The sequence below is a fragment of the Heterocephalus glaber genome, unplaced genomic scaffold, assembly GCF_053883595.1.
Source record: "Heterocephalus glaber isolate CG9 unplaced genomic scaffold, H.glaber_assembly_v1.0 deba00001745, whole genome shotgun sequence".
Classification (NCBI taxonomy): domain Eukaryota; kingdom Metazoa; phylum Chordata; class Mammalia; order Rodentia; family Bathyergidae; genus Heterocephalus; species Heterocephalus glaber.
Genome location: NW_028258451.1, coordinates 499,362 through 512,539, shown reverse-complemented (window position 1 = coordinate 512,539; position 13,178 = coordinate 499,362). Strand labels below are relative to the sequence as shown.

At 40.4% G+C, this 13,178-nt stretch overlaps 1 protein-coding gene across 1 annotated transcript; it reads right to left on the bottom strand.

Annotated features, from left to right (window-relative positions):
- Positions 1-278: 278 nt before the first annotated feature.
- On the bottom strand, positions 279-7,904 carry LOC101706116 (N-formyl peptide receptor 2). Its single transcript, XM_004866747.3, has 2 exons — positions 7,563-7,904; positions 279-2,685 (listed from the first exon to the last, which is right to left on the bottom strand). The coding sequence occupies exon 2, from the start codon at positions 2,681-2,683 to the stop codon at positions 1,616-1,618; it is 1,068 nt and encodes a 355-aa protein (XP_004866804.2). The 5' UTR covers positions 2,684-2,685; positions 7,563-7,904; the 3' UTR covers positions 279-1,615.
- Between the last annotated feature and the right edge of the window lie 5,274 nt (positions 7,905-13,178).

The following is a 13,178-nucleotide window of genomic DNA, read 5'->3' as shown; positions in this document are numbered from 1 at the left end:
TGGAAAAGTGTGTTAAACAATGAAGGTCCATTTGTGAGCAGTTATTAGTAGAAAACAAGGAAATGGGTAGAATAATGTTATGGGTGGGCTCATTTACAAACAAATTCACCAGACAGCAGTTAACCAGAGTCCTTTATTTCAAGCAGAAACTCAAAACTATGGAAGAATAAGACACGTGGAAGTTTATAAATATGAACTTGGCCTCCTTCATGTTTTAAGGTTGGAGTTCATTTTAAATAAAGATTCTCACTCAGCACCTAAGTGATAAAATTGTTTATTAATTCATTAGTAAATATTTATTGATTGAGTTAATTCAATAGAAATTCTGTTACTCATTAATTCAATGAACTCAACAGTCACTATTTTACACATGGAAGATGAGGATCCATCAGTGATGACACAGACCAAAATCTCTGCTTTCAGAAAGCTTACATTTTTGTTATTTCAAAGAAACCTTATCAAGCTACATACATAATTATGTCTTTTATGCCAGTACATTTGACAGTTTTGATGAAATGAGTAAACTCCTTACATATTACAGTTTTCCAAAGCTAAAAGAGGAAAAGATACCTAAATAAGATAGTAACTATTAACGAAATTGAACCTCTTATTAAAAGCCTTCTCTGAATGAAAATATTAGACCCTGTGGGCTTCATTAGTGAAACTGTAAACACTGAAGAAAGATACAACAGCAGAGAATAGATTCGGAGAGTTTCCAATGTCTTTTAGGAGACCAGTGCAAGTTTGATGCACAATAAGGACATTAGAGGAAATTATAATAACAGTCATCTTTGTGTAAATGCTGACATGCTAAGCAAATTGAGGGAGATAGATTACAAATTTATGAAATACACCATGAAAAAATACACCAGAAGTGAGTGTGCTTTAGTTCAGGATGTGAAGGAATGGTTTAAAATTCAAATATTAATGAACATACTTCATGATCACATAAGTAAAATGATAAAAATGGCACAATCGTTTGAATATATGTAGAAAGTACATTTAGTAAAATCTAATAAGCATTCATAATTTTTTTTAAAAAGGAAAATGTTTGGAAAACTGGGAATAACAAGAAACTTCCTTAGTCGTATATTTAAAAAAAAGAAGTTTAGCAACTGGTGGTGCATGCTTGTAATCCCTGATACTCTGGAGGTTGAGGCATGAGGATTGCAAGTTCAAGGCCAGCCTTGGCAACTAAGTCAGACTCTGTATCAAAATAAAATAAAAAGGCTTGGAGATGCAGCTCAGTGTTCCCTGAGTTCAGTCTCCTATGGCCCCTTTACCAAAGTATAAAAACGTCATAGCAAGCATTTTACCTAATGGTGAAATTAAGTTTTATTTTAATTTACATGATCTTACCTAAGTCCCAGGAGTCCACAGCATTCATTTTTCTCTTGTATTCTTTCTCCACCTCCACTTAGATCAGGATACACTATTAGGTCAAAACAAAACAAAACAAAACAAAACACCAATAGAGCTCATTATCTATTTCTTTCCCTCCAAGTGAGGGGACATAGAAGTATTTTTCCACAGCAAATATTCTAGGGCATAGATCAAGAAGAAATAAAGTTGGAGGTGGGATCAGGGTAGGATGAGAGAGAAACCTGAGCCCCTCTTACATTGCTCTTAACTCCCCCTCTGCAAGAGGTGCCCCAGAACTGGCGGCTGTGTTGATGGTCTGGACCAAGTCCTCACTCAGGGCCTTCTCCAATCTGATGGGCAGGGAGTGGATCAGTCTCTCTCGGAAGTCGTGACCCACAAAGACATAGAGTATTGGGTTGAGGCAGCTGTTGAAGCAGGCCAGGGACATTGTTTGAGGGATCAGTACCAGGAGTACTTTGTAATTATCTTCATACATTGTGATCTCTTTGGCCCAGACTGAGACTAGAAGGACAATCAGTTGAAAGGGGAACCAACAAATGAAGAAGGAAGCCACAACAGCAGTGAGAACCCAAAAGGGACGGCTGGACTTCATGATGCCTGTTCTATGAATCTTGCCAGTGATGAGCCCATAACAGATGAAGATGGTGGACATGGGCATACAGAAGCCAATAATGAACCGGACAATCCCAAGAGGTAGTAATATTGCAATGAGTATCTTCACCTGCTCTTCCTCTGTAGATCCCAAAGATTCCAAGGAGACCAAACAGTGAACATTCCCTTGTCGATCATTTATTGTATTTGAGAAGATGAAAGTTGGCAAAGCAAAGACTCCGGCAAGAATCCAGGGTCCAGTGATCACCTTCTTGGCCAGAGTAATACTGCGGTGGTTCTGGACCCACACTGGATAAAGTACACAAATACAGCGGTCCAGAGCAATGACAGCAATCAGGAAGATGCTTCCGTATTGATTTATGGCCATCATGATGTTAGTGAACTTGCATAAGAACCAGCCAAAAGGCCAAAATCCTCTCATGGCCATGGAAACAATGAGGAAAGGTAGGGTGGCACTGAAGGAGAAGTCAGCAAAGGCCAGGTTCAAGTAATAGATGATGGTGACTGTGTGCACCATCCGGAATCCAGCCACCCAGATCACCAACCCATTGCCCAGCACACCAAGGACAAAAGTGAGTGAGAGTAGCATCATTGGGAGTATCCACAGAACAGTATAGCCAGCAAACTCATGGAGCATCCCTTCAGATTCATATGGAGGAATTGAGATGTTGGCTTCCATGCTTCCCATACCTGAAATATTTCAACAAAGACCATTTCTCAGGAGTGGATTCATCTAACAGCCTCCATATTCAGACCCAATGTCACCTGCTGCTATAGCTCCCACTCCACCAAGTGAATCATTTTACCAATCCTGGTGCCCAGTAATACCATAAAATTGGATGTCTTTTGGATGTTCTTACGGGAAAGGAAAGTTCTCCATATTCTCACAATTATAAGTACACATCTGCCTCTCACTTAAGAGGATGACCACAACTTCTCCACCAACTGGAATATTAAACTGAGGATCTACAGGTAACACAACATGGAGCAGAGGCAGCTTAACATACTGAAGACAACACTAGACTCACAATCATCGGTTCAATGTGGTTCTACTCATGAATCTGTGTGTGAAGCAAGTCTGGTGCTCTCCTTCTGCCACAGGTTCATGCCATCTCATGGATCTTGTCCCTCCCCAGTGTGAGTCTTGGAACTGTTGTCTGCTTAGTGTTTTATTTAGTTTAAGGGTTTTCCTAGAGTTTATATTTGAAGAGAGTCTTGAACATTCATGGTACTATGTGGCAATATGTTACAATGTCTGGATTCTGTGCAAAAGGAAGTCAGTAAAGAAGACCCCATCTCTACTTTTCACCCAGTCTTCATCCCCGTTTTATATCCTCTCTTGAAAGCCAAGAATTTGTACAATTTTAGTGTTCTGTGAGATAAAGAGTATGACTGTGGCAAATTTTCTTAATATTTGTGAGGTTCTTATTAGAGACTATGTTTCGTGTTGATTGTTGTACATGGGGTCTGGTTTGGTCTACATAATTGCTCTGAAGTGTTTGTTTTTCTTGTTCTCATAGGAATAAATTGATTTCCAAAACAATTATGAAGCCTGCTGTAGGTAACTTAAATAGTAAATGGTAGAGGAAGGATTTAGGTCCAGCTTGGTCTATAAATGGCAGATACTCAGGAGTTGTTCACGTTTAATATCCATTATAATATTCTCTCATCTCTATTTTATCATCATAAAAACTATAGCCCAAGGATTCTACTGAACTTATCCACATCATGTCCAGCCAGTCAATGGAGGCAGCAAGATTTGGGAAGCCAGTTTAACTAATTCCAGAGCCTTTGCTATATGGCACTGCCTTTGAAACAGGCTCCTCAGAATTACCCACATGTGCTTGTACCCTGTTATGATGATTTTCCTCCTTCATTTCCCTTCTACTTTCTCCATTTCTTATCTTTCCTTGTCTCTTTTGCTAGGGTCTTTATGGGACACTGTGTAATGTAGTGCTGCTGGGTTTCTCAACCTTGGCACTGTTGAACTGGATACTTCGTTGTTTGGGGCTGTTCTGTGCATTGCAGAATGTTTAGGGACATCTGTGGCCTCTGTCCACTACATGCCATTAGCAACTTCCCTCCAATAATGACAAAGTGTCTTTAGGGAGGCAAAATCACCCCCAGTTCAAAGTCACTGTTTTTACTGTGTAAAGAACCCTAGGTTCTAAGTTAAATAAATCTGTATGTGTTTGAATTCTCTTGGACATCTCATCTTTGTGAGTTCTTGAACAAAATCAACTCTGAGCCTCAGTTTACTCCTCTGCAGGATGAATGTGATTTTTGGGTGGAAACAGACTTTCAAGTGAGGATTAAACCTGAACAGACATGGGAATCCTGGCTAGACCATGTGACTAACAAATGGGAACTCGTCCTCACCAGGGTCTGTGCTGTGTCTTGGGACTCAGATGTGGGCTGTACATTGTGGAAGCTCAAGGTCAGACAAAAACAATGTTCCCAACAGTAATCGCTGCTATTTCTGAACGTTGTCCACCCCAAACAGCTATCTCCACCCTGTAGAGCTCTCAGTGGCTCTTGAAGATTGCATGTGTTCATTTACATAAGGCATTGAATATACTCAAGATGTTAAAAATATTATAATACTCATAAAACCATTGTAAACGTGAAGACATTAAGGCTTTGACTGGTTATGTTAGTTGTTTAATACTCTCAGTTAGAAAATACCATAGCCAGAATTTGACCTCAGTCTGGCTGATTCCTTCAGAATTATGTTCATAATCTTCTCCCACCCTGTTTCCTCAACAAATTCAGGTTTTCTGTTCCTGTCCTAAAACGTCCTATAAGGCACTTAGAAGATGATATACTCAATAATCTCTAACTCATTGACTTTAAGATGTCAATACAATGAGGAAGGGCTGTGACAGATGGGGCTGGGCCAACAAGACTATGTTGCAAAATTATGGATGCACCCTAGTTGTAAGGTGGGGGAGAGCTGTGAGCCATGGAGCTTCTTGACTGACCCGGATGGCCCATGTGTGGTAAGACCTAGTACATGCCAACAGCTCTGATTACAGCAAACTGCTTTGGGGCCAAACATCACCATCATACAATACAAGATGAAACCACAGCTCAGAGAGGGGAAGCGACTGCCAAATGTCACAGCTATCTCAGTGTGCGATTACATTTTATAACCATGTATTTGAAATGGGAACTCAGCACTTCCTTGTGATTCACTCTACTTTTAGCATATTCTCACCCTCATCTTTAAGATTGATTTCAGAATTCTTTTCCATCCCCAATACTGACCTCCCACATTTGTTTTGGATCCCTTCTCTCACCTTCCCCAAAATATGCCTCCTACATTTTTTTCTTCTATATTCTTCCAAAAAACCTTCCAGGATTTCATTTCTATTTTCTTCGCACTGCGACATAAATATTATTATACTCTCCCCTTTAAAAGATACGATTCTTGGTCTAAGTTCCTTTCCAACTCCAGCGCCATTCCTTTCTCAAGATTTCTCTCTGTGACACGCATCTACAGTCAGACACTGGAAGGGACAACCCCAACTTCCCCTCCACTTCTTCTCCTCGCATTTCTCCAGACTCACTGCAGGTGACCTGGGCTCCTTGCACTTCACTGGATGTGGGCCCTGGAGGAGGCTCAGTGACTCCATGTCACCAAAGCCACCGGTCCTATCTTTATTCTTATCCTGATTGCCAGTGACGCAGGGTCCATCAGAGTTCTTCCTTCCAGAGATATAACTGTCTTTGCTTTGAGAAAATAACATGCAAACAAGATACAGTCTTCATTCTTTAATTGATTGGTCATGCTCTTTTTGGTCCAATTTACGAGGATTTTATTCTATAAATTTCATTCCAGGTTTGGGTTTGTGCCTTACCATACGCCCCCATGCTCTATCTGTAATCATTCTATAAGTGATACAATCCAATCTCATGGTTTGCATATCATGTTGACAACTTGTAACCTAAATCATCATCCATAGCATTGCCCCAGAGCTCTGGCCTGATATAATCAACTGAGTTCCTGCCATCTCCACATGAGAGGCCCCAACAAAACTCCAAACTAACACTACTCAAATGACACTCTTAAATATCCTGTTCTTCCCAAGTGAGCCACTGTCCCAATACTCTGTTCTGAGCTTACATATTCAGTCATGGAAGTACCAAATGAAGAATGCACCTTTGATTGCTTTTTCTTTACCCTGAAATCCAATTCTAGCCCTATTAATACTGAATATACTGCATCATCTCTACCCTACTACCCTTGTCAGTAGCCCTTCATATTTTCACTAACCTCACAAATAAGTTGATCCTAAACCTGCTGCCTCCTCCCCTAAAATCCATTCTCATGGAAGAAATCAAAACATCTTGTAAAAGACCAAAAAAACCCAACATGACACTAAAGAAAGCATTTTAGCAAACATCTGTAATCCCAACTACTCAGCAGGCTGAGGCAGGACAGTGGCAAATTTGAGGCCACCTAGACAACATGGTGAGACTTTATCTCAAAAGAAAATTCATAAACAAAAGCATGGTGGTACAGCTCAGGCAGAGTGCCCCTGTGTTAGGTCCTCAGTACCACACAAAATAAATAAGTAAATAAAAATAATAATGAAGATAATGACATTGTTCAGCTCAGTGCTGTCTCTCACCTCCATCCCAACTCAGTCAGCCAGTGCCTGTGTCTGCCCGTCTGTCCTCATACCTCATCCCTCCACTCAGATCTTCCACACATGCCCAGTTCACACTGAGCCCCGTCACCTCCTCATCCATGCATTGCATTGCTGTCTCAGGGACTCCATGATCTCTGTTCCCTTTTGCTCACAGTACTGTTCTCTTTGAGCTTCCCTTACCTGGCTCTTCCTGAATATTCATTCCTTAGCCTAAATATGTCCTGCAAGGTCCGGTTTGACCCATGATGTAAAGCCACTTCTTCAGCCACAGCCGCTCCCCCCAAGTTGTTTTTTGTTTACATGCTGATTGACTTTATTTTTCAAACCTAATACCCTGAGCACTAGTGTGTAAACTCTAGAATACTACCCAGTTCGTTAGATGCTTTCTCCCTAGAATTACACTGTCCAATAGAAATGTAATGTCAGCCCAAGTGCAAGCCACACATGGGATTTACAATTTTCTAGTAGCCATGTTAAAAGTTTTAAAATTTTAGAAAAAACAAATTTTAGCGATATGTTTAACTCAACATATCCAAAAGAATATCACTGGAATATGTTATCAAAATAAATTTTTAGGCTGCGGTGATTGCACAAATGTACAATCACAGCTACTTGGGAACCTGTGGCAGGAAGATGGTGAGTACAAGGCCACCCTGACAACTTAGAAAGACCCAGACTCAACAACAAACGATACAAATGAACAAAAATTGTTAATGCGATCATTTATACCCTGTTTTTGGCACTCAGTTTTTGAATGTACCTAGTACCTCGTGCACTCTGAACATTCTAAGTTGGAGCTCAGTAGCTGTCCTCATCAGGTGGATAATGGGCAGCTCCACTTGAGAGGTAGGAAATGTCTGTCATCTAGTAGGCATTCAAACAATAACTTCTAAATTGTCCCTTACAACTTACCCCCAGCTGAGATGCTTTCTTGTGGAAGGCTCCTGACTTTCTGTGGAGTAAAACAAGTTCTCTGCCTTTAGAAGAGGTTTTATTGAGGGTCAGAAGGAGGGACGATGAAACCAGAACCAATCAGGTGACAGAAACTGAAGGCTCCTCACGATTTCCTGTAGGTGCTGCAGACAAGCAGTAGACTCTTAGAAACATCTCAGACATTGTAAGGGACACAGGGTCAGGTCAGTGTTGTGAATATCAGCGTTTAGGAACTGGGTGCCCGGTTCTTTCTTCTTCAGAGAGTCAGGAACATGGAAGAAACTATTACTAAGGAGAGAAGAATTAGAGGCAAACAGTAAAAGAGAGGATGGTTAAGCAAAAAACAGCTTCTCTGCTTAGAACTTTTACATAGATTGTGTGGCATTTTTCGACACCAGTGAATTCTCCAATTCTCCATGGACATTAACTGTGTGTCTTACAAGTCCAGTCTGTCCCCACTCCATTAAGGTCCAAGGTGAGAGGGTTCAGACTATACTTCTCAGTGAGAGAAATGACAGCATTTTGCTGGTATCTTCTTTCAAAACCTCCATCATACAGTTGGTTAGAGCTGGGGAGTCATCACTGAAATGGGAAGAGCGCAGATCAGTTTGGCTTGGCTGTTATGACCCAGCACCATAGAGGAGGGGATTAAATAATGGAAACATTTTCTCATGGTTCTGGAGGTTGGGAGACTGAGGTCAGTGGTGGGCCTCTGTCCTTGGCTTGCAGATGGCTCGGTCCTCTCCATTTCCCTCACAGTCCTTGCTCTGTGTAGGTCTGCATTGTAATCTCATCTTCTATGGAGGGCACCAGTCAAACTGGACTAGGGTCCACCAGAATGACATCACTTCAACTAAGTTTCCTTTAGAGGTCCTATCTCTGAGTGTCACATTCTAAGGCTTTGGGTATTGGCAGGGCACAGTTTATGCCATAACATGGAATTATAGAAAGTGAGGAGATGAGCATTGTTACTCTCAGTTCAAAGATGAAGTGACTGATACTTGACAATTAGAATCAGGGACCCAATCCAGCCCATTTTCTGTTTGCCTTGTATGACAGAGCCAAGACTGGGTTTACATTTTTTTAATGGCTCAAGAAAATCAAAAGAATATTTTGTAACATATGAAGGTGACAGGAAATCCAGCACCAATGTCCTTAGTTGATTCTGGGCACAGCATCTATGGTGCTGTCCGTGCTACAGAGGAGCTGAGGAGCTCATGGCAGACCCTGTGCTGCCAAGGAAGAGATGCGCACTCTCCAGCCCTTTATGGAAAATGCTGACCTGTTTCCATGCTGTGTCCAGTTAGGTAACTGGTGACCAACAGACTTGGATTCTGGCCCAGCCTTTGCCCTCTAGAGGCTTTGCTGTCCCAGAGGCCACTCCAGACAGTTCAGCTACTAACAAGGCAAGGAAGTGTGCAGCACACTGGCAGGAATTCCTCCTGCCCTGCTCAGTCCTGATGCCACTTCCCTTGGCCTTTGCCTGGCTAGGCAGTGAGGTTATGGGAGAATGGAAGTCCACGCTGAGACTTTGCTTCTTTCCTTCGCCTTAGCTGCTTCGCCTTGCACAGCCTTGCTGGGTGTGTTTCTGCAGATCCCACTGTGCTAATCATGGGCCATTTGGGACCATGAAGCAAAACCTACCTGTGCTTTAGTAAAGGCAGTTTATGGAGAACAGGAAGGCGCATCCCACAAGCCCAGTTGCAAGAAGAACAATCCAACTTCAGACAACTTAAAACTTTGCTCAGCACTACTCTCCCTGGAGTCCCTTGTGTCCTGCATTCCCTTGGCATCTGGACCAGTCTCTTTCATGGTAATGGTGCCCTATGTCTTTCTCTTCACTTCAATTCTCCCAAAAACTTGGCTTTCCTGTGACTCTTAGACACATTTACTCTCATTACCCATCCACTCTTGGGAAACCCCTAAAATACATTTGTTATTTATAACTACAAAGACATTTTTATAAAATATTATTCTAGACAGGCCCCATTTCTGATTAAAAATCTCTAGTGATTCCCTGTGTCTCCTTCTCATGGCTTAGAATGTGTGAAGTCAGGAGCTATTACAGTGATGAGGTGTGGATGAGAGAGAAATTCACTATATTGGGGTTGAAAAAACAGTAAGATTTAAAATAAGTATGGGTCTTCATTTTATTATTCAAACTTAACCTAGGGACACCCACCTTCAAAACTCTAATAAATTAAGGCATAAGTTTTGTCCTGGGTTTCAGCCATTCTTAAATGTAATTGTCTACTAACTATGGTAAAACAAACAAACAAACAAATACTGGAACTAGAATTGGAAATACTGTTTTTAGGATGATTGTCTTTACCTCCATCTCTAAGGTATCTTCTCATATTTTTTCCACAATACTCTGGAACCTTAGTTGACACTTAAACTTTCCTAAAGACTGAATCTTTGCTGGTCTAGAATCCTACAAATGAGTTTGCACAGGAGTGGGGATTATGGGATTCATCTTCACAATGGTGGCTAAGTAAAGAATGGTTGGTTCTGTACAGGTGTCTATACTTCATTTCTCCCCCCCTGCCCCCCCGTTCCCTTATTCTATTTTTCGTTGCTTACCACTGATCCTTCTCACCCTGAATATGTCCCTTCTCTTTACCTTAATTACTTGGAGGAGAGAGACCTGGATACTCAAGTCCTTGATCCTTTGATGCTGAAAGGGTTGATTCTTTGTGTCCTACAGAGGATTAAGGGTGAGAAAAAATTCAGATTCTGGTTTCTAATAGTACCCAGGCCACTCCCACATGGTTTTAAAATAGATGTCATATTGGCATATTCTTGTGGTCATATGAATCACAGGGAGGCCTGGTTTCCTCTTTTTGGTTACCTAGTTGGTTCCAGTTCCCATTCCCTTGTCCAGTCCCATTGGTATATCATCAGCTGAGAGTACTAGAACAGTGTCACTCACAGCAGGAGATTGGGGATTAGAACTGCCCAGGGTAAAGACCACAGCTGGTGGAATATCCAGATGAGTGACACGTGCCTGGGGCTGTGGCACTTCATAGGGGTGCACTTGGTGGATTTGCAAGCACAACAGACCCTGATAAGTGAGTTGTAGAGAAATGAAGAGGAAGAAGTAAATACAGAAAAGTGAATACCATTCCTTCACTCATACCACATTTTTGCTGTAAAGGACAGCCAAGGAATTGGTAGGAAACAGAAGAGTAATACGAAATTGGAGAGTAATAATTTTTAAGACTAAGAAGTTCTAGAGTAGGAATCAGCACTGGAGAAATGATTCAATGAGAGTATTCAGTAAATACTTTACAGTAACAACTGTTAATGTCAGTGGTCTCAACTCCCCATCAAAAGACACAGACTAGTAGATAGGGCAAAGAAATGCTACCACCTTATACAAAAGGAAGCTCATAGGTTAATGGTGAAAGGATATAAAACAATATTCCATCAACCAGAGCCTTAAAGCAAGCACGGGTAGCTGTCTTATTTTCAGACACAACAGATTCAAGCCAAAACTGGTCAAAAGATGTATGAAACAGGGAAAGGGGATGTTACTAGAACCTCTACTGTAAGTCCTAGTCTCCTGCGAGCCACGGCAGCACAAGGCGAATTACAGGAAAGGTAGAAAAATGAGACTGAGAAGAAGCTGAGCTTTAGGTCTGATCAGTGCTGCTCTGGGCGGCAAAGACAAAGGCCCCATTTTACCGCACCTTTTATTCAGTGCATCGGGAGAAACAAATGTAACAAATGACTTGCAGAGAGTTCAGTACGTCCGTGTAAACAAGATGTAACAATCCAAGAACAACAAATAATTGAGTAGATGAAGATTTAGTTCCTCCCAGGATGTCTTCAGCTGGTGTAATCTTGTCCTGCAGAATCACAGTATCACCCGATCACTGAGGTCTCAGTTGTGACTGGAGGCCAAAATGGAATTATGTCTCAGAATGCCATAGGTGGGCTGTAGGCAGGTGAACTAGGCTAACCAAATGATTTTTCCCTAAAATTATGTAGCATTGCTCCCAACAAAAAGGGACAAAGATGACCACTACATTCTGGTAAAGGGAACAATTCAGTGAGAAGAGATAATTATAAATATCTATGCTCCAAATATTGGCACACCAAACTTCATAGAAGGAAAACTACTGGACATAGAAGGACAGATAGATAACCAGTCATAGCAGAGAACTTCAACACTCCACTCTCACAATTAGACAGGTTAATCAAACCAAAATTTTACAGAGAAATATGTGAAATCACAGCTCTGAACAAATGGACCTAACAGATATCTATAGAGTGTTTCATCCAAAACCAGAATATATATTTTTCTCAGCAGCACATGGAATATTCCTGAAATTGATCATATTTTAGGCCATAAAGCATGTCTAAATAAATACCAAAGAATTTAAATAATCTCATGCATATTATCAGATTACAGTGAAGTAAAGCTAGAAATCAAAAGCCCCCCCCAAAAAAAGAAAGTACACAAACACATAGAAAGTAAATAATTCATTACTGAATAACCAATGAATCAAAGACAAAATCAGGGAACAAATTTTAAAAAGTTCCTAAATCAAATGACAATGGAAGCACAATATGCCAAACCCTATGGGAATAATGAAAGCAATTCTAAGAGGGAAGCTTATAGCTGTGAATGCACACATTAAAAGAGCAGAGCAATCACAGATTAATAACCTAATGATGTATCTCAAGGTTTTAGAAAAGCAAGAGCAGTCCAAATCTGAAATTAACAGAAGGAAAGAAATTATAAAGTTCAGAGTGAAAAATAATGAAGTTGAGACAAAGACAAAAGAATACAAACGATCAGTGAATCAAATATTTGGTTCTTTGAAAGGCTATACAAGGTTGATACCCCTAGCCAAAGATAACAAAAAAAGAAAAAAAATTCGTATCAATGCAAGTAGGATTGAACTATCACAATCAACACTTCCAAAATCCTAAGAATTTTAAGGAATCACTTTGAAAATGTACATTCCAATAAATTGGAGAACCTAGAGAAATGCATAAATTTTGAGACACACATGAATTAACAAAATTGAACCAAGAAAATATAAAAGCTCTGAATAGATTAATAACAACCAGTAAAATAGAGGCAGTAATAAAAACTCCACCAACGAGGAAAAGCCCAAGACTGGATGAATTTACCACAGAATTGTACCAGAACTTCAGGAAAGATCTAACACCAGTACTCCTCAAACTCTTCAATAAAACGGAAAGGGAAGGAATACTGCCAAATTCATTTCTGGGAGCTAGAATTACCCTGATACCAAAACCAGACAAAGACTTTCCAAAAAAAAAAAAAAAAAAAAGACAAGTACAGGCCAATAGCCTTAATGAGCATAGATGTAAAAATCTTCAACAATATACAAAATGAAACATATTATTAAAAAGATCACACATGATGAGCAAGCTTTCTTCAATCCAGGGTTCCAAGGAGAGCTCAACATAATGTAAAGCAATAAGTGTAGCATCATATAAACAGAAGCAAGAAAAAAATCACACAATGATCTCAATAGACATAAAAAAGTCATTCATGATAAAAACCTTGACAAAAATAAGTATAGAGGGCCGGAGATTTAGCTCAGGGGTTCTGTC

Excerpts from the sequence above, each read along its gene's own strand:
- LOC101706116 (XM_004866747.3), bottom strand. The coding sequence starts at position 2,683 with ATGGGAAGCATGGAAGCCAACATCTCAATTCCTCCATATGAATCTGAA.